The 27,639-nt window shown below is 50.7% G+C and overlaps 1 protein-coding gene across 4 annotated transcripts; it reads left to right on the top strand.

The window, feature by feature from the left end:
- The first annotated feature begins 8,397 nt into the window (after window positions 1-8,397).
- MTCH1 (mitochondrial carrier 1) lies at window positions 8,398-26,483 on the top strand. Of its 4 annotated transcripts, none has more exons than XM_009451166.5 (12): window positions 8,398-8,768; window positions 12,951-13,035; window positions 16,008-16,114; window positions 16,464-16,541; window positions 16,928-16,985; window positions 17,369-17,420; window positions 18,902-18,961; window positions 21,822-21,966; window positions 23,929-23,976; window positions 24,150-24,217; window positions 24,509-24,584; window positions 25,650-26,483. In XM_009451166.5, the coding sequence occupies exons 1-12, from the start codon at window positions 8,448-8,450 to the stop codon at window positions 25,719-25,721; spliced, it is 1,170 nt and encodes a 389-aa protein (XP_009449441.1). In that variant the 5' UTR covers window positions 8,398-8,447; the 3' UTR covers window positions 25,722-26,483. The 4 variants fall into 4 exon arrangements, with proteins under 4 accessions (XP_009449441.1, XP_009449443.1, XP_009449442.1 ...); XM_001173404.6 differs by having other exon boundaries at window positions 8,428-8,768; window positions 21,822-21,915; XM_009451168.5 differs by lacking the exon at window positions 24,150-24,217 and having other exon boundaries at window positions 8,420-8,768; window positions 21,822-21,915.
- Window positions 26,484-27,639: the final 1,156 nt, after the last annotated feature.

The raw sequence follows: 27,639 nt of genomic DNA, 5'->3' as shown, positions 1-27,639 counted from the left end.
AGGATTTCACCATGTTGGCCAGGCTGGTCTCGAACTCCTGACCTCGAGTGATCTGCCCACCTCAGCCTCCCAAAGTGCTGGGATTACAGGCGTGAGCCACCACACCCGGCCTCATATTATCACTTTAGGGCAGTGTCAGTTTCTTTACATCATCCTTAACATTCAGACTAATAGGAAATGGCTATTTGCTCCAGAGTAAGATGCTGTTTAATGTATTCTCAGCTCTGCCAAGAATCCCTGAACCTTCAAAATAAAGGGTTGTTGCAGTGATGTGCCAGAGTTGGCTCACACTGGCTTGCAAAATTCAGTTGTGCCCAGCTCTTCCCAACTTCATGCTCAGTGACATCACATCAGCAGCTTGAAATCAGCCATGGCGAGAGTATTTATACCAGATGAATTGGTAAGTGCTGTAAACCAGAACATTCTCCCCCCTAGAGAGCCCGTTGTTACATGCTTACCAGCACAGCATTGCTTATAAGGATTCAGACTCTTTGCCAAGGAGTTGTGGAGAAGCAGTGAAGAGAGTAGTCCATTTTTCTGATTACATTAGGATTTACATGAATGTGTGCCGTCCCTTCCCTTTAAAACCCCCAGATGCCCACTAAAATGTGAAAATGTATTCTTAAAATTGTTAAATTTTAATAATACATTAAAATATATTCTTCCTTAATTAAAGAATAATGTTCCCACAATAAGATGCCCAGATTTGGCTGGGCGTGGCGGCTCAAGCCTGTAATCCCAGCACTTTGGGAGGCTGAGCCAGGCAGATCACCAGGTCAGGAGATAAAGACCATCATCCTGGCCAACGTGGTGAAACCCCGTCTCTACTAAAAACACAAAAATTAGCTGGGCATGGTGGCACATGCCTGTAATCCCAGCTACTCCGGAGGCTGAGGCAGGAGAATCATTTGAACCAGGTAGTAAGAGGTTCCAGTGAGCCGACATCGCGCCACTGTAGTCCAGCCTGGCGACAGAGCGAGACTCTGTCCAAAAAAAGAAACAAAACAAAACAGAAAAAGGCCCAGATTTTAAGAGTACTGTCTAATGGACTTCTACTATTATACACACCATGTAACCACCACGCTGATAAAGATGAAGAACATTTCCATCCTTCCAGAAAGTTGTTCATGCTCCTCTCCAGTCAGTCCTCCACCATGGGCAAGCACTCTTCTGATTTTATCCTGATAGATTCATTTTGCCTGTTTTAGAATTTTATATAAATGGAATCACACAGCAAGTGCTCTTTTGTGTCTGGATTTTTTTCTCTCAGAATAATGTTGCCCATATCAATAGTTCATTCCTCTTTATTGCTGAATAGTCTCCCTTTGAATTAATGGTCCTGATAAAATCTTAATCCTGAAACTCACCCAAATGCCATGCAAGAGCCCACTAAAATTTGATTTTTACTGATTGCCACAAAAGAGGAAAACATCTTTTCACCTCTTAGGATAAACAGACTGGGTCACAGAAGATTTAGGTGGACTTGCCTTTTTCCACGAAGAGAATGACAGAGCAGAACACAAACCAGGCATTTGATCCTTTCTGACATGGGGACAGTATTGGACTCACTGCAACGTACCACATCTCCTTGGAGTTTAAAGGCCCTCACTTCCCCTCTTTGCTCTTGTAAGTTTCACGCCAAAGCCTTTGGGCCTCTCAGTCCCAAGTTGTCTTCTGTGTTTCCCCATTAAAACTTGGGAATTAGCCAGGTGTGGCGGCCCATGCCTGTAATCCCAGCACTTTGGGAGGCTGAGGCGGGCAGATCACCTAAAGTCGGGAGTTCGAGACCAGCCTAGCCAACATGGTGAAACCTGTCTCTACTAAAAGTACAAAAATTAGCTGGGTGTGGTGGTGGGCACCTATAATCCCAGCTACTCAGGAGGCTGAGGCAGGAGAATCGTTTGAACCCGGCGGGTGGAACTTGCGTGGTGAGCCAAGATCATGCCACTGCACTCCAGCCTGGGTGACAGAGCGAATTTCCATCTCAAAAATAAATAAATAAATAATAAATAAAAACTTGGCAATTATTTGGCTTAGCAATTCCTCATGCCAATACACTTCTGGTGACCTGCATGATATGCCAGAATTCCTGAGATGACTGCAATTCTAATGTACCTTCTTTTAGCATAATAAGGATAAGAGGTGTTTTTTTTTTAATTGAATGGCTCTATCTCATAATAATTATCTGCTTCTTTAATTCAATGTCCCCTTAGAACTCCTGGGGCTGGGCTGGGTGCAGTGGCTCATGCTTGTAATCCCAGCACTTTGGGAGGCCGAGGTAGGCAGATCATGAGGTCAGGAGTTCGAGACCAACCTACCCAACATGATGAAACCCCGTCTCTACTAAAAAATTAGCCAGGCATGGTGGTGGGCACCTGTAATCCCAGCTACTTGGGAGGCTGAGGCAGGAGAATTGCTTGAATCCGGGAGGCAGAGGTTGCAGTGAGCCGAGATCGCGCCACTGCACTCCAGTCTGGGCGACAGAGCAAGACTTTGTCTTGGTGCGGGTGGGGGTGGGGAAGAACTGCCAGGGCTTTCACCAGCTAGTAAGAAGTCCCTATTACTCTTTGGGTAGAAGTGGTCCCACACCGGCAAGTTAACCAACCTGCTTTGTGCAGAAAAGGGCTGGGTTGTACAAATAAAGAACCATCCACAAAGAAGGGAGTGATGGGAGGCTGGGGAAATATTTAAAGCAATTTACAGAGGAAATTCTCAAATCCAAAGATGAGGCATTCCCCCTGGATGTTTTTGCAGCATTTTAGACGCATGTATTGAGTGGTGACTTTGCCACTCTGTTGCATCCCTTATCCCCTGTTCACACTGCACATCCAAGGAAAGAGAGGCTCAGAGAGGCTCTCAGGGCCACACAGCTGTGAGCAGCAATGCCAGGATTCAGAGCAAGCTGCTATTGACTCCCATTCCCAAGTATCCTTCACCAGGTAGAGTTTCTAGAGAAGTGAGCAACTGCAGAGCTCCCAAGGACAGACATGGCTGCAGAGTGTAATTTCAAAGGGAAAGTAATGACCCTTTAAGAAGGGGCTGTCTCAGGCCAGGTGCGGTGGCTCATGCCTGTGACCCCAGCACTTTGGGAGGCTGAGGCAGCCGGATCACCTGCGGTCAGGAGTTTGAGACCAGCCTGGCCAACATGGTGAAACCCCATCTCTACTAAAAATACAAAAATTAGCCAGCCGTGGCAGTGCAAGCCTGTAAGCCCAGCTACTCAGAAGGCTGAGGCAAGAGAATCACTTGAACCCAGGAGGTGGAGATTTCAGTGAGCCGAGACTGTACCATTGCACTCCAGCCTGGGTGACAAGAGCGAAATTCTATTCCCCCCCCACCCAAAAAAAAAACAAAAAAGAAGGGGCTGTCTCCACAGGTGTTATGATGACATGAATGAGGAAGACCAGAGTGAGGCTGGCATCAGGGTGTCCTCTGGCTCGCATATACATGGTACCCACTTTGGGTGTCGTTAGTACATGTGAGCCACCAGGGTGTGTGTCTCAACTGCTGAAATCTTGCTCTCTTCACAGCCTGTACATCCAGAAGACCTTTGTGTCAGCAATACCCTTGAAGTCACTGGCCTGCCTGCCAGCAGAAGCTGGAGGTCCAGGGTCATCACTTTGCATGCTTGTCCATTTTCTGTCTTTGCCCTCCATTCAAGAGTGTAGGGCATCACATTCAGGCAGAGCTGGACTCAAACCCTGGCTCCACCTCTTATTAGCTGTGTGATCCTGAGGAAGTTACTTAGCCTCTCTGGATCTCAGTTTCCTCATCTGTAGAATGAGGATAATCATCGTAGCCCTGGCCCCATACTGTAATAGTAAGAGGAGTTAATACTTGTAAAGCAAACAACAGTGTCAGGCAGAGTTGAACACCTGTGCAGGCTGCCTCACTTCACTTAGCAGAAGAGTCCCTGACTATAAGACAATTAATTGAATTTACATATTAAAATTTTTCAGGCTGGGCACGGTGGCTCATGCCTATAATCACAGCACTTTGGGAGGCTAAGGCAGGTGGATCACTTGAGCTCAGGAGTTTGAGATCAACTTGGCCAACAGGGTGAAACCTCTTCTCTACTAAAAATACAAAAATCAGCCAGGTGTGGTGGTAACCACTTGTAATCCCAGCTACTCAGGAGGCTGAGGCACAAGAATTGCTTGAACTGGGAGGTGGAGGTTGCAGTGAGCTGAGATCTTGCCACTGCACTCCAGCCTGGGCAACAGAGTAAGACTTTCATAAATACATACATACATACATACATACATAATTGTTCAGTATAATCCTATGTTGTCATTGTTTTCTTTTTATTTATTTATTTATTTATTGCTTTTTAGATGGAGTTTTGCTCTTGTTGCCCAGGCTGGAGAGCAATGGCATGATCTTGGCTCACCGCAACCTCTGCCTCCCGGGTTCAAGCGATCCTCCTGCCTCAGCCTTCCAAGTAGCTGGGATTACAGGCATGCGCCACCACGCCCGGCTAATTTTGTATTTTTAGTAGAGACGGGGTTTCTCCATGTTGGTCCAGCGCTGGTCTCAAACTCCTGACCTCAGGTGATCCACCCACCTCGGCCTCCCAAAGTATTGGGATTACAGGCGTGAGCCACCACGCCCAGCCTCGTTGTTTTCTTTTTAAGAGGGTGGGGAGAGGCAGAGGCAAGTGGAATTGGAACCAGGACCTAAAGTTGGCTCCTTTTGCAGCTTGGCTTCTGGGTGGGGTTGATGTCTGAGTGTGGGACCCCAGGGATCCAAGACAGAAGAAAAGCCAGTGTTTCCACTCCCACCTCGCCCTCACCCCAGACAAGCAGGTGATCAGAGGCAGCAACCGGAACTAGTTCTCACCCAAAACTAGTAAACAGGAATCCTACATCAAAATGAGCCCATCTTCTTTACACCAAGGTTGATTCTCCTTACACCTTGTGCACCTTCCCTGGAGCTATGGTTTAAATGTTCCTGCCAAAACTCAAGTTGAAATTTAACTGTCAATGTAATGGTATTAACGATGGGAACTTTAAGAGGAGATTAATGCTCCTATCTCAGGAGTGGATTAGTTATCTCAAGAATGGGCTTCAGAAAAAAGGACAAGTTCAGCCCCCGTTTGATCTCTCTGTCTAGTGTGCTCACTCCGCCTTCCACCTTCTGCCATGGGATGACCCTCCCCAGACGCTGATGCCACGTTTTTGGACTTCTCTGCCTCCAGAACTGTGAGAAATAAGTTTCTTTTTTTATAACTTACCCAGTCTGTAGTATTCTGTTAACAGCAGAAAACATCAGGTGAGGCCAGAACTCTGATGCCACCCTTGATATCACCTCAGTTCCCTCCTGACTGGATCAGTATGATGTCAAATTAATTGCAATGGTGGGTACTTACTAATTTGCATTTACTTTTCATTACAACATATCCCACAGGATTCCAGGGACCTGGGATGGTCTGTATTCTTGGCAGTTCTCAAGATCTACGAGTCTTATTTCCTGTTAACTTTTTTCCTTTTGCTTGATCCTATCGGGCACATGGATCTTCCTAAAGTTTTGATGCTGTAATTAGTGCTACCATAAAAAACTGTACAATTTTGGAGAGTGTTTTTGCTTAGTCATTCATTTTCTAGTAATATTTGTTGTGTTCCTATCATGTGCCAGGCATTGAGCCAGGCTTGGGGCTCAACTATGAATAGAACAGTCCTGGCTGTCAAAGAGCTTACAGTCTAACAAGGGAGACTGACAAGAAAACAGGCAGTCACAGTGCAGTGTAGTCAGCACTGCATATGTGAGGTGGCATATGCAGAGGGTGGTGGCACCGAAGTGGGGGGCACTACCCAAGCCCAGAGCTTACAGCCTTTTTTTTTTTTTTTTTTTGAGATGGAGTTTCACTCTTATCGTCCAGGCTGGAGTGCAGTGGCGTGATCTCGTCTCACTGCAACCTCTGCCTCCTGGGTTCAACTGATTCTCCTGCCTCAGCCTCCCGAGTAGCTGGGACTGCAGGCATGCGCCACCATGCCCAGCTAATTTTTGTATTTTTAGTAGAGACGGGGTTTCACCATGTTGGCCAGGCTGGTCTCGACCTCAGGTGATCCACCCGCCTCGGCCTCCCAAAGTGCTGAGATTACAGGTGTGAGCCACCGCGCCTGGCCAGAGCTAACTCCTTTATAGCTCTAAAGGTTTATTGCCAGGTTGCTCAGTAGCTTGACTGCTGAGGAAGATTTTCTTTCATTCAATCATTTCAGTGAGTATACTTTTCATTTCTAGATGTTCTGTTTGGCACCTTTTCAAATACACCTGTTTTTTTTTTTCCTTTACATTTCCTGTTCTTTTTACTAGTACTTCCTATTATTTATCTTTGCCTTCATTTGAAACCTACTTCTTTCCTTTTAATTTTCTTTGAGATGGTTCTATTATCTCAAGTTCTTCCTGTTTTGCCCATTCTCTCTCATGATGGCACGTTTCTTTGAGCGGCTCATACATTTTTTATTGTGAGGATTCTTTTTTTCTTCCTCTTGGAGTCTCTGTGAGCCCTGAGTTGTAGAAATACAGCTACTGTGCAGTTTAACATTTGCTTCTGCTTGGTACCCTACGGGTCTAACTGGTTTAGCTGATCTATTTTTCCTTCAATTTCTTCACTTGGAGAAATTGTTCGATCATTTAGAAATACTTTACTGAACATGTACTATGTGCATAGTCCTATATCTGATGTTGTGGAAGATACAAAACAATGCAAGACAACACAAAGTTGCTGCTCCACATGAAACTACAGTTTGAAAGGGCCAAATACAGTATAGGCCCAAAGTTAGGTGACCATGTAAGGCAGAGTAAAAGGCTCAACAGTGAACAGCCAAGTTCAGAAAGAAAAACAGACAGTTGGAGAAAAATGGGGACGAAAAGCCCAAAGAAGGAAAAGGTTCCTGTGAGGAAGTTTCAGAAGGATGGGGAAGTAAATCATCCTCCCCTACCCCCACCCCCCACCCCCAAACTAAAACCTATCGCCTCTTCTGGGTAGAGAGTTAGTGTGGCACTAGGAACTTGACTTTGAGGTCCTTATTGAGAAAGCTAAATCAGAACCTAGGCAAAAGGAAGTCATTTAAGGTGCTCCTGGGGGATGTTTGATGAAAATTGTGTTTGATGGAGAAAACACAGCAAGTTGAAAGGGCTAGCAGGCTTTGCAAGTGATTTCACTAGGACAAGCCTGGGTTAGGGAGGCCAAGGTGAGGGAGAGAGGGAGTGTGGCATGCTTTGAACGTGGAAAGTACATAGTGTTCATTATCAGGAGTGGGAAGAGGGGAGGTAGCTTTTTAGGGGGTAAGGCAGGAAGGGAGTTAGAAAGGACAGACTGGGAAACCCGGACTAACAGTGGCAGGTGTCGATCTAAAGAAATTTCTCACAATGAACTGGCTATAGACTAAGTACAGACAAAGGGACCAGGTCTTCCATTGCTGTGTCCCTGCACACTCTAGGATCCATTCAAACAGAAACTTTTATTGCGAACCCCCAAAACTAGCAGGGTTCTGTTGTAGGTGTTGTTGCAGAGTGTCGGGCACGTTTACAAACAGGAACAGGGCACTTGCTGTCCTATCTTCCTCGCAGGGTTCTTGTGACGATTACACTTAAATCAACACGTGTAAAGCATTTTAAAAAGTGCCTGTCACATAGTCCCTGCAATTTAAGGTCTAGTTGTGATTATTCATTTGTATTAACTAAGAATCAACTACAGGCGCCTAGCAGTGCCTGCGTGTGCTCACACTGAGGGACTCACTAAAACCCTCAGGATCTAGTGAGGGCGACAGTCAAATACTTTAGAGCAAAACAAATTTTACAACCACGGACTCTGAGGAAGGCGTGCGAAGGCTCCACAGCTGGGGAGGGTGCCCACAGTCGCCGAGGGGACATCTGGATTTGCTCTGGTTGGGAGAGCATTCCTGGCAGAGGAGATGGAAAATGGGATCGGACAAAGAGGCTGGGACCGCGGAGGGGATCGGGCTCGGGGTCGGGGCTCGTCCTGCAGCAGGAGATTCAGCTCGCGCAGAGTTCCACGCAGGCCGCGGCGACTGGGATCTGGGCCGCAAAGGGGCGGGCAGAGAACTGCAGAGAAAACTCCCGAAGCCAGGGAGGTGGCTTGGAAGCGCCTCAGACCATATTGGGGACGTCTCGCAGCCAGAGGCGCCGAACCCCGCCCCCGCGTGCTCTGGGCATCCCAGGGGAGCGCCCCGGCCTGCGGCTGCCGCCACAGCTCCCGAGCCTGGGGCCCCGGCTGCCCGCCACCATTGACCCCCGGCCCGCAGCCCAGTGTCCTGCTAGGCCTCCAACCGGCCGGGGAGCCACATCCGGCGTGTCCCACCCGCCGCGCCACGCTCCCGAGCTCCCCCGCGGCCTGGAGTGGTGCGCCCCGGCCCCGCCCCCTGACGCCGGCGAGGGGGCGTGGCCCCGTCACGTGACGGGGAGTGACCTCGCCGCCGGGCGCCATGGGAGCTTCGGACCCGGAAGTGGCGCCCTGGGCTCGCGGCGGTGCCGCGGGGATGGCGGGAGCCGGAGCTGGAGCCGGAGCTCGCGGCGGAGCGGCGGCGGGGGTCGAGGCTCGAGCTCGCGATCCACCGCCTGCGCACCGCGCACATCCTCGCCACCCTCGGCCTGCGGCTCAGCCCTCGGCCCGCAGGATGGATGGCGGGTCAGGGGGCCTGGGGTCTGGGGACAACGCCCCGACCACTGAGGCTCTTTTCGTGGCACTGGGCGCGGGCGTGACGGCGCTCAGCCATCCCCTGCTCTACGTGAAGCTGCTCATCCAGGTGGGGGACCAGAGGCGCCGTAGGGAGATGGGAGGCTGATGTGAAGGTGACAGGCCAGGATTTGGAGGATTGGGGCGGGCAGTCAATGGCGACGGATTTGGGGAGAGGGGTGGGGACGGCGGGTTTGGGGGGCCGAGTGGGTGGGATGGGAGGGAAGCCGTGAGGGAGTTGGGAACGCAGGGGTCACGGGTTTTAGGATGCAGAAAGGAGACGAAGGGGTTAGAGTAATAACAGATATGGGAGAGGGTGGAAGGAACAAGCGATTTGGGGGAGTGCCAAGGAGGGAGCGATGGGCTGGAAAAACATATTTGGGAGATAAAGGAGTGGGGACGATGGACTTGGGATAGGGAAGAGAGCGAATTTGGGGCGAGGGAAGAAGCAATAGAATTGGGGGAGGGGCAAGAAGTTTGGGTAAAGAGATGGGGAGGAAGGTTGGGGGCCCAGGCAAAGTGTTTAGAGAATGAGGAGCACATAATTGGGGTAGAGGGGAACGGAGGCTCTGGATTTGATAGAGATGGATTTAAAACGTCTTGGGGTGGGGACAAAGTGGGCGCCAGGGCCAGAAATTTAGGAGGGAAAGAAGGACACCAGACTGGGGGTGGACAGAGGAGACGGAGGTCTTGGGTTGCATTGTGATTTAATTTGGTGGGAGAGTGCGAAAGCAAAGACTTTTGCAGGGGAATGCTATCGGTTGACCGGAGATGGGGGCTCTGGATTTGATGGCGACGACGGATTTGGTAGGAGGAGGGGACAGGGTGACGCGTATGGGGGGAGGGGAACAGATAGGGCCAGCATTGGGGGAGGGGAGTGGCAGCGATTTGTCTAGAGAGGGGAGCTAGGAGGAGACTTTAAGCGGGGAAGGGGGATGACGCATTTGGAGGAGGAAATGGAAGTCATAGTTGGGGTCAGAGAGAGGAATCACGGTGCTTGTATCTGGGCAGATGAGGAGAAGGGGCACGGGAGTATTGAAATTGGGCAGAAGGGACAGTGGAGACATAGGTGGCAGGATAGGTAGGGACTACCAGAAATTGAGACCGAGGTAGGGATGTCTCTGGAACAGAGGGATGCATAGGCACTTGGCAGATTTGGTGGTGGCCAGCAATGCGGTACAGATGAAGTGTGCTGCTTGAGGAGTGAGCTGGAATGAAGGGCGTGTGGAGGTGTGAGAATTAGGTGGGTGTGGCTGGGATGGGTACAGTTTTGATGGGGGTCATTAGGCCAGAATTTTCCAGTTAAGAAGCGTGGGGGGAGGAAGGTAAAAATTGAATTGGAGACCCATCCAAGATTTGAGTTGAGGCAGGTGGGTGTCAGATTTTACCATCTCTATAATTGAACCGAGAGAATGCAAAATACAACTGGAATGAGAAGGCCTTGAGAATGATAGTAATTGAAATCTGGGATCCGAGGAATGGTAATAGATTTGTGGGTGTGACCAGGAATATGACAAGGAATGAGGAGATTCAGTCAGGGGCATCAAGGTGCCTGACTAGACCCTAATTGTGACAGATTTGAAAATTGTTGATGGCGGAAGGTGTAGACCAGACTGGCATTTGGTTGTGATTTGGGAATGAGGGCTGTCTTACAGGGTTAAGATTGTATTTACAGCAGTTTGAACTTGAAGTTTGGGAGATAAATTGGTGCTTTGGAACTGGTGGGACCTGAGAAGTGAGGGTTCTGGAAACTGATGGAATGAGACTGAGTGAGGGCTAGGATTTTAGGGCACAGGTGGGAGAGTCTGTGGAGTGAAGGATACTGGAGCACAAGGGCTCAGTGTGAGGGAAATGAAGAAGTGGCTTCATCATTTGGACGATGGCAGATCTGGTTTGAAAGAACATTGAAATGAGGGTGGTTTGGGAAGGGAATGGGGGAATGAAGGACACCAAAGCGTGAGAAGAACTAGATGGTGGGCAGGTAAGGATGGATGAGCCCTGTTGAAGGACCAGAGGTGCCTGTCTGATTTGAACCCAGCTGGTGTTGAGTGTAACATATATTAGGGTAAGATCTGCAATGGGTATAGTTTGGGAATCAGAGTAATAACTTGCAGAAAGGCAAATTACTGGGAGTGGGGGTGTCAGGAGTGGAGTGACAGATTTGGGGATTGTCTAGATTAGGTGCGTAAAAATGCAGTGCCTTAGATTAGTGCATGTGGCTGTCAGGTTTGGGAGTCGGAGATTTTAAGATGACAGACTGTCCCTGCTGGTATCTGATATAGGGCCACAGCATTTGCCGTAGTTAGGACTGGGTTAACAGATTTGAGGTTGAAATTGGGTTTAATGACTTGGGAACAAATAATTAAAACTTGAAGGCAGGAGGAATGGGGGTGAGATACAGCCAGTGTGCCTATGATAACCCAATAGAAGTTAAGAAAATAGATTCAACAGATTTGGGAGCCATGGGGATATGGGATAACGTTACAAATTTAAGTATGAAATTGGGGTCAGTGGGACTCCCAAATAGTGTTGACTAAACTGGGTAAGGACAGCAAAAGAGCAGTTGTGGCGATTTGGAGTGGAGGAATAAAGGAATACCACCTGTATTTAAGAGAATACAGATCAAGACAAAACTTAATTCAGAACAACCTTGGAGCTTTTAACCCAGAAGGGAAAAGGTCTAGAAGGGAAGTACTCACTGCCTGGGTCAGCTGACTCACCCCTTTCCTCCTTTGCTCCACTGGGTCAAAATTTTTTTCTTTTAAAGACAGTCCCCATCATAGAGGAGTTTTTAAATTTACAATCATTAATCTGTTAGGCATCTCAGAATCAGATCCATAGGAGATAGCCTGAACTTTCAAAAGCACTTGCTTGATAAAGGCAAAAGGGGACAGGGTTGATCCCAAAAAGCACTGGAAGCATACCTAATCCAGTTTACAAGGTAGCGCTTTCTAACTTGCCACTTCTACTGCCTCCCACAGCTGCAGGCCAAATCCTCTCCCACATGTCAGAGGAATCGCTGTGGTCCATGGGCCCAGCTGGCCTGCTTAGAGGGCACAGGGCTGGTATCCTGGCCCCTTGCCAAGGGAGGAAGGGGCCTTCTCACTCCCCACCTAGGTGCTGGTCTCCTTGACACCTTGCCTCCTCCCTGGCAGCAGGGGCTCTCACCCCTCGACAGAGACTTCCTGCTCCTCACATGGATATGGATGGTCCTTCACCCACCCGCGGGTTTAATAAATATTTCAGGCTGGGCGCAGTGGCTCATGCCTGTAATCCCAGCACTTTGGGAGGCCGAGGCGGGTGGATCACCTGAGGTCGGGAGTTGGAGACCAGCCTGACCAACATGGAGAAACCCCGTCTCTACTAAAAATACAAAAAATTTGCCGGGTATGGTGGCGGGTGCCTGTATTCCCAGCTACTCGGGAGGCTGGGGTAGGAGAATCACTTGAACCCGGGAGGTGGAGGTTGCGGTGAGCTGAGAGCACGCCATTGCACTCCATCCTGGGCAACAAGAGTGAAACTCCGTCTCAAAAAAATAAATAAATAAATAAATATTTCAGATGTAAGAAGCATCTGTACAGCAAGAACTATCATAGCCCTACAGAAATGAGGGGGTCGTTTTGTCACAGGGATGTAGGGTGATTGAGGTGAGAACGCAGCTAAGGATATGTTTGAGGAGCAGCTGGAATTTGAGGTAACAGTTTGCTAAGCCTGGGAATGGGAGGAATAGACATGGAGGTGTCTGCAGTAGATTTGGTAAGAAATTTGAGTTTGGGGTGCACTTTGGAATAGATGACTTAATGGCTGACCTGTCTGAGGTTTGGGTATGATGTATTTTCTTATTGCCACATTTGGATTTGAGGTTGGAATGAAGTTTTTCATCTGGAGATGAGAATAACTGAGATTTGTTCTGAGATGGGAGTAGGGTTTGCAGTACATACAAATGGAGGTTTCTCTACTGGGAATATTTGGGATTTGAATGTAAGAATGTTGGGGTGTGGGTGTGACTTGGATTGTGGTTGGACAGTGTCTGGGACCAGGCATTTCTGTTGATTGGGAGTTTACGTGCTGCCAATGGTTAGAGACACTGACGAGCTTTCTGGTATGCTTTGATGGGGAAACCATGAACAAGAGCCACATTAGAATTTGTGGGAGAAGAGTTAAGCAAAGGGGACAAGAGGTGTGAGGAGAGGTGGTGAGGCTGAATCACCACGAGACTCTGAGCGTCCCTTTGTCTTTGTTAATTCTGAAGGTGGGTCATGAGCCGATGCCCCCCACCCTTGGGACCAATGTGCTGGGGAGGAAGGTCCTCTATCTGCCGAGCTTCTTCACCTACGGTGAGTGTGCCTCCCAAGCAGGAAAGCCCACACCAACAGAAAAGAGGCCTCAGGTGGGGAGCAGGACCAGCTGGCCCCGGGGAACCCACTGCGCAGCATGGCACGCAGAGTCGAGCTGGCATGGAGGAGGGGATCTAAGCGTGTACAGAGAGGACATGGTGTCGGGGTGCGAGCAGGTGAACCATACAGCTTTGGTCCAGCTCCTCTGCCTGTAGCTGCCAGCTGCCAGCCCAGACAGCAGGAGGGGACAGACACAGGTGCCTGAGAGAGGGGCCAATCCAGGACACTGGTCCCTATTATTTCTGCTGCCCCGGGTTGTGCCTGGAACATGCGTGGGGGTGATTTCCTTTTGTCCTGTGAGCAGCCTGGCCCTGCTACTCCAGCAGGAGGCTGGGGGGGTCCTCCTGAGTTTTTTTCTTTTATCCCACCTGGGTGTCTTGTTTCCCCTGCATTCCTCAGGCAGTGAGTGGTGCTCACTCACTCTGGTGTCTCCATCTGTTGGTTACAGAATGGTGTGCAGTGAATTGCAGCTTCACTTCTGTGTGCTGCGTGAGGTTGGGCGGGCCACTTACCTGCTGTGGCCTGGCTGCACCCCTTGTCTGCAAAGTAAGGTCAGCTTCTCCTGCCCAGGCCTTCCTGCAAGCTCCCCAACTGTCATCAAGAAGCCCACCTTGCTGCCTCTGCTGCCCATCACCTGGCCCACAGGTGCCGTCTGGCCAGGGCCTTTTCATGTTCACCCTCACTGTCCCTCTCCCAGTCCCTACCCTCACCAGATGACCATGATGAAGGCCTTCTTTAAATGTGCCCTTTTTCTCCGTGTTCACAGCTGGAGTTCCATTGCAGGCAAATCCCCTCCAGTTTCCTGCACCTCTGCTCTTACCTGTTTGGTTGTCTAGAATATTCTCCAGAATCTATCTTTCTGTTGAGTAACTTGGGGCTTGGCCTCTGTCTTACCTTTTCCATTTCACATGCTGTTGGCAGAATTGGGTGTCATATTTCTCTTCCAGTTTTGTCCCTGTGTTGTTGAGTGCAGAGTCTAGGGCCAGGTGGAATGTGTCATCTTGTGAGGAAATGTGTTTGTGTTGTTTTTTACTTAAAAATTGTCAGCGTAGTGGAGAGGGGAATGACAGAAGTAGGAAGGCACCCCACCATTGTGTAGTGAGGCAGTATACAGAGAGGTAAGGCAGCCGGGGCAGATGGCTGCGGCCCTGCACGGGGCTTTTTCTGGATCTGGTTGCACGTGCTGTGTTCTGAGAGGCGAGGTTAGAGCCCAGATCATCTCTATTCATGTGACACAGCCATTCCCAAAAGGACTTAGAGCAGAGGGAACTTGACCCCCATCTTAACTGTCTCTTTTGAGGATGAGCAGAGTTCTCAGGCGTGCCCCCAGCCTGGTTTATATAAATGTAGCTTTAATCTAGGTGTGAGCAGATGTCTGTTGGGGATCTCTGGACACCAGGCCTACTCTGGAGTCAGAGAGGGGACCCGCCATTTGGCTCTCTGGTACAGTGTGGACAGTGTCTGCTCCTCTACTTGTCATGGCTGAAAGTACTGCAGCTGTCATGACATTCTATGGTGTAGAAGAAAGAACTTCCCAGAGGGTTTCCTGGCACTGCAGAAAGACCCAGAATGAGGGAGGCCCTGGGACCCACAGAGGCCCCTGCAGGCATTTCAGCACGCCTCCCTCCGCTCTCACTTGTTCCTCAGTTCTCTCAGAAATGGAGAGAAATGACGGTCCTTATTCCTTCTTTTTTTACAGGTGGGCAGATGGAAGAGGGTAGATGTTTTGCTCAGGATCACAAACAGAGGTCCTGAGGCTCCCTCTCCTCACTAGGATCCACCCTCCCCCAAAGCAAATTTTCCTTTTGCCTGTTCACTCTGTGAAGAGGGCTCCTTGCCAAGTCACCCAGCATCCCCTCCCCTCCTCCTCCTCTCCTTCCAGCCCACCCTCATCTCAGGCAATCACATATACAGGTAACAGGTGTTCTCAGCCTCATGAAAAACCCATGCTAGCTGTGGCATTGAATTGCTGGGCTGGCCGACATCTGCGGAGGAGCAAAAGGCATATTTGCTTCTTCCTGCCTCTGCGCGGTGCCAGAGAGCTAAAGTCATGGTCTAACAGGGGGAGCATGCTGTCTGAGAGAATGTTCTGCTAGCTTCCAGATGCACAGGTTTATAAAAATACCACCCTGCCATTTAAAACATGTTTAAAATGTTGATAGAAAACAATGAATCGTATCCTTAGAAAGACAGACCCTAGTGAAAGAAACACTAACTCACACAGGTAGGGTCTAGCTTCCATAACATTTAAGTTTATTCTATGGAATTGTTCATTGGTGCTCCTGTTGTAGTTACTTCTCCATAGACTTGTTTTTCCCTTGACTAATCAATGCCAACAGGTGCCAGGTGGTATCCTGGGTGTAGCACAGTGACAGGGTGGAGACTGCCCTGGCCGTGGCATGTGCAGGGGGCGTTCTTGAGCCTATCTTCTGGGAGCCCTTTCTTTTCCTTTTTCCCTCCTTTAGGTTGAAGACTTCATCATTCCCTGCGGGCAGTTTCTCGGTTTTTCCTATTTTCTTTTCCTCAAGAAAAATGTAATTTTTAAGTAACAGAATTGTTTTCTGTGTTGCAGCATTTAAGTTGCTGAGTTGAGAAATCATGGCTGAGTTTGCCAAGTAAAGTTTTTAAAGCAAAAAAAAAAAAAAAAAGGAGGGAGGGAGGGAAGGAAGGAAGAAAATATATGAACTTGTTTGTCAGAAATACATTTTGAGGCCTTTACTAAAAGAAATGGGCTAGAAGACATTTGGGGGTTAGGGCCTGACTGCTTCCAGGTCCTGGACAGATGTTACCTTCTGTGCCTGTAGTCAGCAGTTACCTGAAGGACAAGCCGAGCCTGGTCTGGGTGTGTGTGACCCAGGAGTGGGTGCCCCTGAACTGGGTGTGACTCCTCTGCCACCTCTGTTTTCTTACAGCCAAGTACATCGTGCAAGTGGATGGTAAGATAGGGCTGTTCCGAGGCCTGAGCCCCCGGCTGATGTCCAACGCCCTCTCTACTGTGACTCGGGGTAGCATGAAGAAGGTGAGCCCACACAAAGCCAGGAACAGTCGCCCGAGGCTTCCTCATACTCCCAGCCACCCCTGCAGCAGCCAGTTACCCTGGTCTTGCCTCCTCCTTCCCAGACCATTGGGGGCTTCACTCCAGCCCCATGGGGGAGCTCCCACCCCACAGTTCTGCTTTCCCACAGCTGTGACACCAGATAGTGGCTTTCTTTTTCCCCCAAGCTCCAGACCTGGAGGTTACCTGAGGTGGGCCCAGCCAATAGACACTGCAGAGGAAATATTTGGAGCTGGTTCCTGCCGCCCAAGTCCCCGAAGAGTTCCATGGAAGAGGCGTAGCTGAACTTGGTTCTTTCCCTTCTCTGTTTCAGGTTTTCCCTCCAGATGAGATTGAGCAGGTTTCCAACAAGGATGATATGAAGACTTCCCTGAAGAAAGTTGTGAAGGAGGTGGGTGTTGAGAGTTGGAGAGGGAGAGGTGCGTGGAGGGGAGCCTGATGATTTCTCACCCCCAAGTTGGGCGGGTCATTGACAAGTCGAAGAGTTGGGTCCTTGTGCATGCATGGGTGGGATGGTAAGGGAAGAAGCCCTGGCCTGGATGTGCCGGGAACCCCGGAAAGCCTTCTCAGCCATTGTTGGGCCTAGCCTGGGACCCGACAGCACTCCTGGGTGGGGGACTGGGGAGTGGGCAACAGGTGGAGCCATCCTTGGCAGACCGACCCCATGTGCAGTCCCTGGGACAGGTTTCTCCCTCCTGAGCACTTGTAGCTCCCCTCGAGGGCCAGTTCCAGAGACAGGCCGAGGGTGGCGAGTCCCCACCCCATGCTCTCTTCCAGACCTCCTACGAGATGATGATGCAGTGTGTGTCCCGCATGTTGGCCCACCCCCTGCATGGTAAGCCACCCCCCTTCCCCCGAGACTGTATCTAAGCTGAGGTCGGGGGCGTGGGGTGAGGGGCGCCCCCTCGTGGACTGTACATAGACAGCCGTAGACCTGTTGGGAAGTGGTAGTGGGGTTGGGGGTATTCTACTGGAACCCACCTCACTGAGGAGAGATTGGAATTCTTTCCAAAGGGAGGTGGGGCTCTTCCCAGGCAGTAGAAATGGCATGCTGTGGTCATGGGGTGTAACAGGGAATCCGAAAGGCCCTCTTCCTCTCCTGCTCTCTGAATAGGCCACGTTGTTCAGTGGCCACTCTGCACCTGGCACCCGGTGGCTGGAGCATTATGAGGTGTGGCCCACCACATCACCTGTGTGTGTTTTCTTTTTTTTCCTCAGTCATCTCAATGCGCTGCATGGTCCAGTTTGTGGGACGGGAGGCCAAGTACAGGTGGGTAACTCCTGGGACTGGCAGAGTGGCCCTGTTACCCTTTCAGAGTCAGCCAGGGCAGGCCGTGCTGGGGTTGGTTGCTGCACCTTTTCTGCCCTAGTGCTGTGTGAGTTCAGCCTGCTGCCTGGCTTCTGAGGAATGTGGCAGTGGCTTCAATAGTCTGTCCAGGGGCATTTTCTCTTCTTCATCTCTTATGAAGGGCAGCCCTAGATGAGCCTAGATGCCTTTGCAGAGGGGTGAGTGGGATTGTAGTCAGCTTGGATTAGGATTTCTGGCCTCAGAGCTGATTCTGCCACTTAGGACTGAGCTGGGGTCTCCTTTTGGACTCCCGAAGTAATGCTCTAACGATTTTCCTGGCCCTCATAGGCTGATAGCTCTTTTTATCCCCTATGAAGAAGCCATCCACCCCATGGGCTTGGGGCTCATCCCTTCCATTGTGTACCAGACCCTCACCTAGATCTGCTGCGTGCAGCCCTGGGCAGGTGCCAGGGGCATATGTGTTGACACGGAGGTGGGTCTTGGAGGCATGTGTGAAGGACACACCTGGGTTGCCCTTCCTCTCTTAAGATTCTCATTTCCTGGGGTCAGTGTTTTTTGCAGCTGTCCTGCGGGGCCATCATCCCAGGAAGCTCAGCTGCCATGGTGCCTCATTTTGGGGTCATTAATGGGAAATTGGCCCATTCCCCTAGACTGATTATGAGGTTGGTAGTTGGGACCAGAAGGGTATAATCTGGCCACCACTGTTCTGAGTGGTGGGGCCGGGCCTGGCAGGGCTGGGGTGATCTGGGACCGGGGCTACCCAGGGCTTTGCCTTCCACTGGCTCCCTCTGTTAGTAGGTTGTTATTGAGCTTCCTTGGCATTTCACACCCAAGAACCCACAGCCTGTCCTCTCATCCAGCTTGTCCTCTCATCTCTAACAGGGTGCAGTGGCCAGGGCATGAGTCCCCGGCTCCCTGCTGAGGAGTGCCAGATGTCTTCTCCTAGGCTGGTTCCAGTGCCTCCTCCTGCAGGGCCCTGTATTCTTTCTCTGCCCTCTGGGAAAGTACTTCTCTTTGCTTACTGCCCCCTCCTGCTCTTACTCTTGGGCAGGCCTATGGGCTCCTCTGCTAGAGGGTTGTTTAACCAGAGATAAGTGTGAGGGCTGGGTAAGAGAAGGGCCTGCCGCCTCTGCAGCAGCGGCCCAAGTCAGGAGATGCATTCCTAAACTCCTATCTCACAGAAAACACCAGTAGAGGACTGCTAGTGGGCTGCTCCCATGGGTGGTTGGGCTTCCCCAGTCTCCGTGAACTGTGTAAACTCCTCCTCACCCTGAACAAGCGCTCTTTGCCTTTCTACTTGGTTCTTCATGGTAATAGTCTTCCCCATCCCCGCCAGGACTGGCTGGATTTGAGCAGAACTGGTGGGCTCAGCCCCACACCAACGGGTGGGCTTCTGGTAGGTGACTGCATGACCCTGTATCTCTGTCTTGCCTTCTTCACAGTGGTGTGCTGAGCTCCATTGGGAAGATTTTCAAAGAGGAAGGGCTGCTGGGATTCTTTGTGTACGTGAGTTTATACACCCCATAACTGGCCACGGGCATGGCTCTGCTAACAGGTGTGTCCTCAACCTCTCAGACCACAGCTGCTGGCCTGGGACTTAACTACATGGCCCTGCCCTAGCCTGAGTGCTGCAGCCAGCTCTCTAGAGCTCCATAGCGTGTCCAAGCTGCTTAGCCCTTTTCAGGCCATGGCTCATGTAAAAGTGGAACTGTGTGTCTAGTACATGGGGGAGATGAACTGACCAGCCCCACTGGGCCTCATCCAGTTGTGGTGGGTGTGGGGCTGGTCTTCATGAGCTAAGTCACTGTATAGTCCTTGGCCTCACTGCTAAAACATGACTGAAAATCTGACTTGGACTGAGGGTGGAGCTCTGGAAGCTCACAGGCTGACCACAGCCAGTGGATTCTGTTTGACATTGCTTTTCTGACAAATTAGTTGTTGACGTTAACATTTAAGATATGTTGCACAAAAATCCACATTTCTGGCATCTCTTGAAAAGCCAGAAAATCTTGTCCTGCTGAGTGGTTCTTTCTGTAGAGCATCCATCGGCCAGGACCCAGGACCTGCTTCTTTGGCAGGGCACATGGTCTCCGAGGGCCGCAGACACCCTGTACTTCGTCACATCACATCCAGTATACTTCACCTCTAAAGAAAGCACATACTGAAAAGACTAAGTTCAGAAAGAATAAAGTGCAGACAGAAGCCAGGCTTGATGAGTTGTATTTTGATTTGCCGTTTTAAGGTCTAGGCAGTGACATACATGCTGATAAGTATGTCACAAACGTGATAGACACATGGTATACAACAGTATCTGCTGTACTAGATACAGGGCTCCATATTATTCATAAGAAGTCTTTATATCATGGTTTTCCAGTTTGTGAGATGTTTTTTATTTATGGCCCCTTGTTTAACCAATTAGTGACTACTTGTAGGTGCATGTGTGTGTATATAATACAGAAATATATATACGGTTCTCAGCAGGAGGTGATTTTGCTCCCCGGGGAACATCGGCAGTGTCTGGAGACATCTTGTGGTTGTCACAACTGGCATCTAGTGGGTAGAGGCCAGAGACGCTGCTAAACATCCTACAGTACACAGGACAGCCCCGCAACAAAGACTTATTCAGTCAGGTGTCGTTGCTTGCATCTGTGATCCCAGTTACTTGGGATTAGTCTCAGTGGTTTCTGCAGCTGTCAGGAGACCGAGGCAGGAGGATTACTTGAGGCCAGGAGTTCAAGACCAGCCTGAGCAACATAGTGAGACTTCTGTCTCTACAAAAATGTTTTTAAAAATTAGTTGGGCGTGGCGGCATGCACCTGTAGTCCTAGCTACCCGGGAGGCTGAGGTGGGAGGATGGCTTGAGCCCAGGAGTTGGAGACTGCAGTGAACTATGGTTGCACCACTGCACTCCAGCCTGGGTGATAGAGTGAGACCCTGTCTCTTGGGGAAAAAAAAAATTATTCAGCCCAAAATGTCAATAGTGCCAAGGTTGAGAAACTCTGATTTATATTCACACACACACATATATGTATGTGTAAGTATTTATACATACATATATTTGCACATGTACCTGGTAACAAACCAACATTTGTGACATACCTATCAGCATGTATGTCATCGCCTAGACCTTAAAACAGCAAGTCAAAAAACAACTCATCAAGCCTGGCTTCTGGGTTCTGTCTGTGCTTTATTCTTTCTGAACATAGTCTTTTCAGTATGTGCTTTCTTTAGAGGTGAAGTAAGTTGGATGTGAGGTGACAAAGTGCAGGGCATCTGTGGCCCTCAGGGACCATGTGCCCTGCCAAAGGGGCAGCCCCGGGACCCCAGCCAATGGCTGCTCTACAGAAACAGCCACCCATCTTGAAACACTGCACATGACCACCTCTGGCATTTTTCACACTGCGTAGTTCTCTTCTGGTGTGTGAATAGGATTCCTGCACAACAGATGCCTACTCTTTGGGTTCTTTCTCCCCATGTGATTTTGGAACAGGTGATACTCATACATGTTACAGTGCATAGAAAGCACCAAAGGGTATAGCACAAAGTCAATCTGAGCACAGGCAGGGACGACAAGATTAGAAATTGCATTCACAGAGGTTCCTTTTATTAATACTCTTCATAGATGTATTACATATATTCTTTTGAGTTTTTCAAATATAAGATTTTTTTTTTAATTCAAAAACAAAAATTCTGCTTCTCCTCCCAGGAGACAGCCATCCTTCTCCTGGCGAGCCTCCCAGGGCACTCTGTACCTAAACAAGCAAACACATTGTAAAAAACACAAGAGGCACATGGGACTCACTGACCTCAAACTGGCCTTTTGCCCTCAGCACTGCATCTTGGGGAACCTTCCTTAGCAGTTTATAGAGCTGTTTATCCTAAAGGCCATCACTTAAAAAGTTAGCCCTCCTTGTAAATGCTTGCATAGAATCTTTTTGATAGAGTATTTTCAGGGGCAAAGAGAACAGATGCATTGAGCAGTGTGTCTTCTGAGAGTTGGTTAGGTAAAGAGGCCAGGAGAAAATTACCAACACGTTGGCACTCTTATTATCTGCATTTGGAAATTCCAAATTTGGCAGTATTCACATCTTGATCCCTGGCTTCTGTGGTTTGAAAACTGCTTGAGACTGTTAGCTAATTTATGGCATCCAAAGCGGCATAGAACACCTCCCCATAGGAAAAGGAGCACTACCTTCCCAGTGTGCATAGCTGCTGGACCCTGCAGGCCTCCTTTCTAAGGCTGTGCCATTGGATATGCTAAGATTTTGAGCTTGGAACATCCCTGCCTGCTTCCTGGGTGTGGAGCCCCCAGGAACTGCTCCTCTCCCTCTCCTGCTCATCTCTGCTTACCTTGTTTTTTAGTGGATTAATCCCTCACCTCCTGGGCGATGTGGTTTTCTTGTGGGGCTGTAACCTGCTGGCCCACTTCATCAATGCCTACCTGGTGGATGACAGCGTGAGTGACACCCCAGGGGGGCTGGGAAACGACCAGAATCCAGGTTCCCAGGTTGGTTGGAACAAGGACTTGTCCTTCTTTCCGTGTACTGCTGATGCCCAGGGTCTGGGACAAACTCAAGGATTCTAGGATTCTGAGCATCAGGCCCGGAGGGTGAGAGAGGACCTCTCATTATCCCTGGAGTCATCTTTGTCTAAGGGGAGAATGGCCTCAAGAGGCGAGATTCCAGATTAGTACCCAGACCTGGGAGGAATTAATGGAATGCTTGTCCCTGGGCAGCCTTAGAAACAGACCCCAGCTTATCTAAGGCTGCTCCGAGGCAGTGACCCAACTAGGGCTCAGGAAGTCAGAAGATAGACCAGCTAATAGTGATCACATCTTGACCTTTGCGTCACGTCTTTTGCTTTTTAAAACCCTTTCGTGAACGTTATGGCCTTTGATCTGATGGCATCCTAGTTGTGAAGGGAACAGGGCAGGTATAATGTTCGTTTACCAATACAGAAATCGAGACCCAGAGATCACAAATTCTGGAGAGGCTCTGGGCTCTCCAGAGTCACTCAGCTGGAACTGACAGGGCTGGAATTAGATCCCTGGCCAGGCCAAGGGTGCATTCCTCTGAGTTTTTTCAGATCTGCTAGGAAGTGTACAGTCCGATACACCCTCCTATTTTGTTAGCTGTGGTCTACACAGCCTAGTATACATAGACCTTTCAGCAGGTCGGGTCAGGCATAGGAAGGCCTGGTCCTTTTACACAGCACTTGTTGAGGAAGGCCATCCAGGTACCTGAGGGGTTGACTGGTTCTGCCTGAACCAAGATAAGAGGTAGGGAGCAGCGATGGCTGGGAATTGCAGTGTCCAGACATTCTCACAGTGGGGATCACCTTCAAGAAGGATGGCATTCCTTCTTGAAGTGGCTTTCCCTCCCAGGAGGCTAGGAGGGCCTGGGGACGTGTCTGCCAGAATCACCTGGGTGGGAAGGGGGTCATGTTCAGCATGTGTGTGTGTGTGTGTGGTACATGTCTGTTCTGTGTGGTGAGGAGTGCCCCATCCCAGATGGGAGCCTCTGCTTGCAGGGAGACTGGCCACTTGACCTGGGCAGGTGAGTTTTCACTGGCCTTTCAATGTAAGCAAATTAAAGTGGCTCCATAGAGACCCACCCCATCTGCAATCACAGTGGTACATTCCTGCAGTTCTGCCCCTTCTCGGGGGGCCTTGTGGGTGGGTAAGCTGCTGCTGTCACATACAGAGCAAGGGTGGCCAGGAGTGCACCGCTAAGTGGTTTCTCGTCTAGGTGGGCAGCTGTCTGACCAGAGGCTGCCGTGCTTACATCAGCAACAACAGCAGTCAACAGATTTGTCTAAAGTGTTTTTCGAGTGCTTTTCTGTATGTGGCTTAAAGGCCGAGGTGAGGCTGCCGGGCTGTCAAAGCCACTCAAGCAGACATCTGAGCAAATCTCTGACCAAGAACCCAGGCCATCGATCTGGTGGGATGGCCGCTCCACAGGAAGCTGAGGGTGGGGGAGTCACCTTTCCTCACTAGGAGCTGTTTGCTTCAGCAAAGCAGGATTTGAGGAGTTGGGGTCTGAAGGGGGAAAAGCTTGCTGAGGTGGAGGTGGCGATAAGCCTGGACTTGCCCTCACCTCACCCCACAGGCCAGGATTCGTCTTTGGGTTTCAGGGTGCATGTCTGTCTTAGCACTGACTGCGTGCCAAGCCCTGGATGTTGATCAGGCAGACACGGGCTCAGCCCTTGAGGCTCACAGTCCAGTGGGTTGCACAGGCAGCGGCAGCTGATCCCTCTTACCGGGTCTCCTTCTCGGGACTCCCTTCAGTCCACTTACCCCGTTTCTGCCCCCCAGGCCTTCTCTGGGCAGTGACTGTGAGGGCTGACAGGAAAGGCATGTGCAGCGTGCTTGTGAGGAGCTCAGCACAGAGGGTGGGGTGAGGGCATGTGTTGCCGAAGTCTGCATCCTGAGGTGCCTGTGGCAAACCACTCTTCCCTTCTGTCTCCTCAGTTCAGCCAGGCCCTGGCCATCCGGAGCTATACCAAGTTCGTGATGGGGGTAAGTTGTGCCAGCTGTCCTTCCTTCCCACTGCCTTGCGGACCCAAGTGGGGCCTAGGAGGCCAACCCTGGTAATGGCTGGAGGCAGGTCTTGGTACAGGGTGTTGGCGTGGTGTGTCCCTGCTCCCTGGGCCGGGGTGGGTCACTGGCACTCAGGCCTCTCTGGGTTTCAGATTGCAGTGAGCATGCTGACCTACCCCTTCCTGCTAGTTGGCGACCTCATGGCTGTGAACAACTGCGGGTAGGTGTGCGCCCCTCTACTTGCCACTCTACCTACCAAGGCTGTGGGGTGGGGGAGACCTACCGAGCCCTTCCAGCACTCTGCCCCCTCCCACCTGCTCTGTGTGTAGGCTTGGCCTGCCAGGCACCCTGGCTTCCGCTGGGATTTCCCAGTACCCCCTGGGGTAAACTGTGGTGTCAGGGGTCAGGGTGTGGATGGGTGGTAGCCTGAAGGCATTCCTTCTTGAAGTGGCTTTCCCGTGGCTGGCTGTCTTCCACTGTTCTTTGCATCTACACTCTCCTTCCCTGGCAGGCTGCAAGCTGGGCTCCCCCCTTACTCCCCGGTGTTCAAATCCTGGATTCACTGCTGGAAGTACCTGAGTGTGCAGGTGAGCAAGCACTGGACGGAGGGGAGGCCTTTCCTGTTCTTTGCTACATCTTTCAGCTGAAATGGTTTTGTGGATGCTTCATTGCATGCAAAGATAAGTGGTTTCATGGAATTTAATATTGTGAGGAGATACTTGGTATCTATAAGGCATTTAAGTTTTCATCTTAAATAATTTCAGAAAGGATTTGAGGTGGCTAAGTGTGGGTTTATTTTAAGATTATACATCAGACAAGACCTTTTCTTCTTTGAGTCTTAAAGACTCTTAGGATAAGGATAAGAGAACTCTGGCCCAGGTGGCAGGTGGTAAAGCCCAAGAACTGCTTCTCCTTCAAGTAACATGGGCTGAAAATTCGAGGTCTGTAACCAGTTGAGCTGAGTTCCTGGGTTGTTAGGGCGGCTGGCATTGGAAACCGACTCCTCCCTCCTGCAGGACATTCCTGGGCCCAGGAGAGCCTGTGGGTGGGGCTGGGCCACGTGGGGACCTGGCAGCAGTACCAGCCTTGGGTTCTCGTGTTCTGTACCGAAGCTACCTCTCCCTAGCTGGAGCTCTTGGGCCCAGCAGTCAGGGGTCCAGGCTTTGGCCGAGGGCAGAACCTTGCCTTTTCCTGGCCTTGATTTGCCTCGCAGTGAAACGGGGCAGTGGCCCGGAGGGAGCCAGAGCTCTGAGTGGCCTCAAGGCTGAGAAGAGGACAGATGGGAGGGAAGCAGGGAGGAGAGCCGCAGTTCTTCCCAGTGGCCCTGGTCAGCGTGAGTGTGTCTTGTCCTCCCTGTGAGCACTGAAAGAGTCCTAGACCACTTGGGCTCTGAAGCAAGAGGGGCAATGAGCCTCCTCTCTAGGGCTCTCCTACAGAGTAGCCCCAAAGACACCCCTGGGCAGGAAATGAACCGCTCCCTTCTGCTTCAACACAGGCAGATTCTGCCCTCCAGGGATGTAGGCCGAGGCCGTCCACCCCGGAGCTGGGTCTTTGAGCTCCTGGACCCTTCTTTGCCTGACACTGGCTTCCTCTCAGAGGGACAAGGAAGCGTGGCCTCCCTTTCACTCACCCTACTTTTCCTTCTGGTCCAGGGCCAGCTCTTCCGAGGCTCCAGCCTGCTTTTCCGCCGGGTGTCATCAGGATCATGCTTTGCCCTGGAGTAACCTGAATCATCTAAAAAACACGGTCTCAACCTGGCCACCGTGGGTGAGGCCTGACCACCTTGGGACACCTGCAAGACGACTCCAACCCAACAACAACCAGATGTGCTCCAGCCCAGCTGGGCTTCAGTTCCATATTTGCCATGTGTCTGTCCAGATGTGGGGTTGAGCGGGGGTGGGGCTGCACCCAGTGGATTGGGTCACCCGGCAGACCTAGGGAAGGTGAGGCGAGGTGGGGAGTTGGCAGAATCCCCATACCTCGCAGATTTGCTGAGTCTGTCTTGTGCAGAGGGCCAGAGAATGGCTTATGGGGGCCCAGGTTGGATGGGGAAAGGCTAATGGGGTCAGACCCCACCCCGTCTACCCCTCCAGTCAGCCCAGCGCCCATCCTGCAGCTCAGCTGGGAGCATCATTCTCCTGCTTTGTACATAGGGTGTGGTCCCCTGGCACGTGGCCACCATCATGTCTAGGCCTATGCTAGGAGGCAAATGGCCAGGCTCTGCCTGTGTTTTTCTCAACACTACTTTTCTGATATGAGGGCAGCACCTGCCTCTGAATGGGAAATCATGCAACTACTCAGAATGTGTCCTCCTCATCTAATGCTCATCTGTTTAATGGTGATGCCTCGCGTACAGGATCTGGTTACCTGTGCAGTTGTGAATACCCAGAGGTTGGGCAGATCAGTGTCTGTAGTCCTACCCAGTTTTAAAGTTCATGGTAAGATTTGACCTCATCTCCCGCAAATAAATGTATTGGTGATTTGGAGTTTTTTGTGGGGAGTCTCTTATTTTTGTAAGTTTAAAAATCTATCTATAGAGTCTATCTTTCCAAGTCCTTCCTGTTGGTGTGAGAAGGGGCTGTAAAGAGGCAGGGCAGGGGGCTGCCAGATTGGAGATGTAGGTACCAGAGCTTGGTGTAGCTCAGTCTCCAGGGAGACACTGGGTGATGAGGCTGGGGTGTCAGTTTCCACAGCAGCAATCAGTGCGCAGGTCTGTTGCCAGGGAGACAGGCCTTTCAGAAAGTGTTCCACTCACACCCCTGACTGTCATATCTCAGCACCATTTGAGGATAACGTAGCTTCAAGTTTTACGAAGAGTCACTTGGTGTAGTGGCCATGGTTACATCAGAACGGGCAGACCTCCCTTCCATCAAATGGTTTTTGCCCAGCACTGGAGTCTGTAAGCAGACAAAACTTACAAATATTTTGAGACTCAGCTGGGTTCCCCCAGGTATTTCTCTGCCCTTGCTCGAGGTGACCTGGCTTGTGAGAGTTGGGGTCTGGTGGGTTTGGTCATATTTCCCTCCACAGGTAGGGGCTGAGTCACCCCCGCCAAAGGGAAGGCCCCTGGGTTGCTTGTGCACAAGTGGGTGTTCCCAGTGGCCTAGTAACAGTGGACTCACAGGCAGTTTCACCTCACATGTCCTTGTTTCCCAGGAACGCAGAAGTGTGCCTGTGTGGGTGTTATGTAACTGTACACTGGTTGAGGCCACTAAGGTCTCATAACTTTGTCACCCATATTAACTTTCCTAGGGAAACACCCAAGAGGGCTAAGGTAGTGGGAAGAACACATGCAGGGGTGGGCAGGGCAGGCCTGTAGAGAAGGAGGGCCTCGGGTTCCCAGGCCCTTCAGAGGGGAGTCTGCCCTGTGGCCTTTCTCCAGCCCAGTGTGCTTTCCCACAGCACTGACCACTGTTCTGGGGTATCTTTTCTTCCTGTTGCTCCAGCCTCAGATCCTGTTTTTGCATTGATTAGTTCCTAAGGCCCCCCGAGATTGAGGGGCACCTGTATCTCTGGAGCCTGAGCTAAGCTAGATCTGAAGAGCTCCTCCCAGAAGTTCAGAGAGGCTGCCCAGAGTAGAGAGCAAGGTTTTAGTGGCCTTGGCCAGTCACCCCTGGGAGGGCTGCTGCTGCCCCCAAGTAA

The sequence above is a fragment of the Pan troglodytes genome, chromosome 5 (genome assembly GCF_028858775.2).
Source record: "Pan troglodytes isolate AG18354 chromosome 5, NHGRI_mPanTro3-v2.0_pri, whole genome shotgun sequence".
In the NCBI taxonomy this organism is placed as follows: Eukaryota; Metazoa; Chordata; class Mammalia; order Primates; family Hominidae; genus Pan; species Pan troglodytes.
This window is presented reverse-complemented; position numbering and strand designations above follow the sequence as displayed.

Coding starts and splice junctions, on each gene's coding strand:
- MTCH1 (XM_009451166.5), top strand. CDS start 8,448: ATGGGAGCTTCGGACCCGGAAGTGGCGCCCTGGGCTCGCGGCGGTGCC. Junction 17,421..18,901: donor GGACGGGAGGCCAAGTACAG/GTGGGTAACTCC, acceptor CCTTCTTCACAG/TGGTGTGCTGAGCTCCATTG. Junction 18,962..21,821: donor GGGCTGCTGGGATTCTTTGT/GTACGTGAGTTT, acceptor CTTGTTTTTTAG/TGGATTAATCCCTCACCTCC.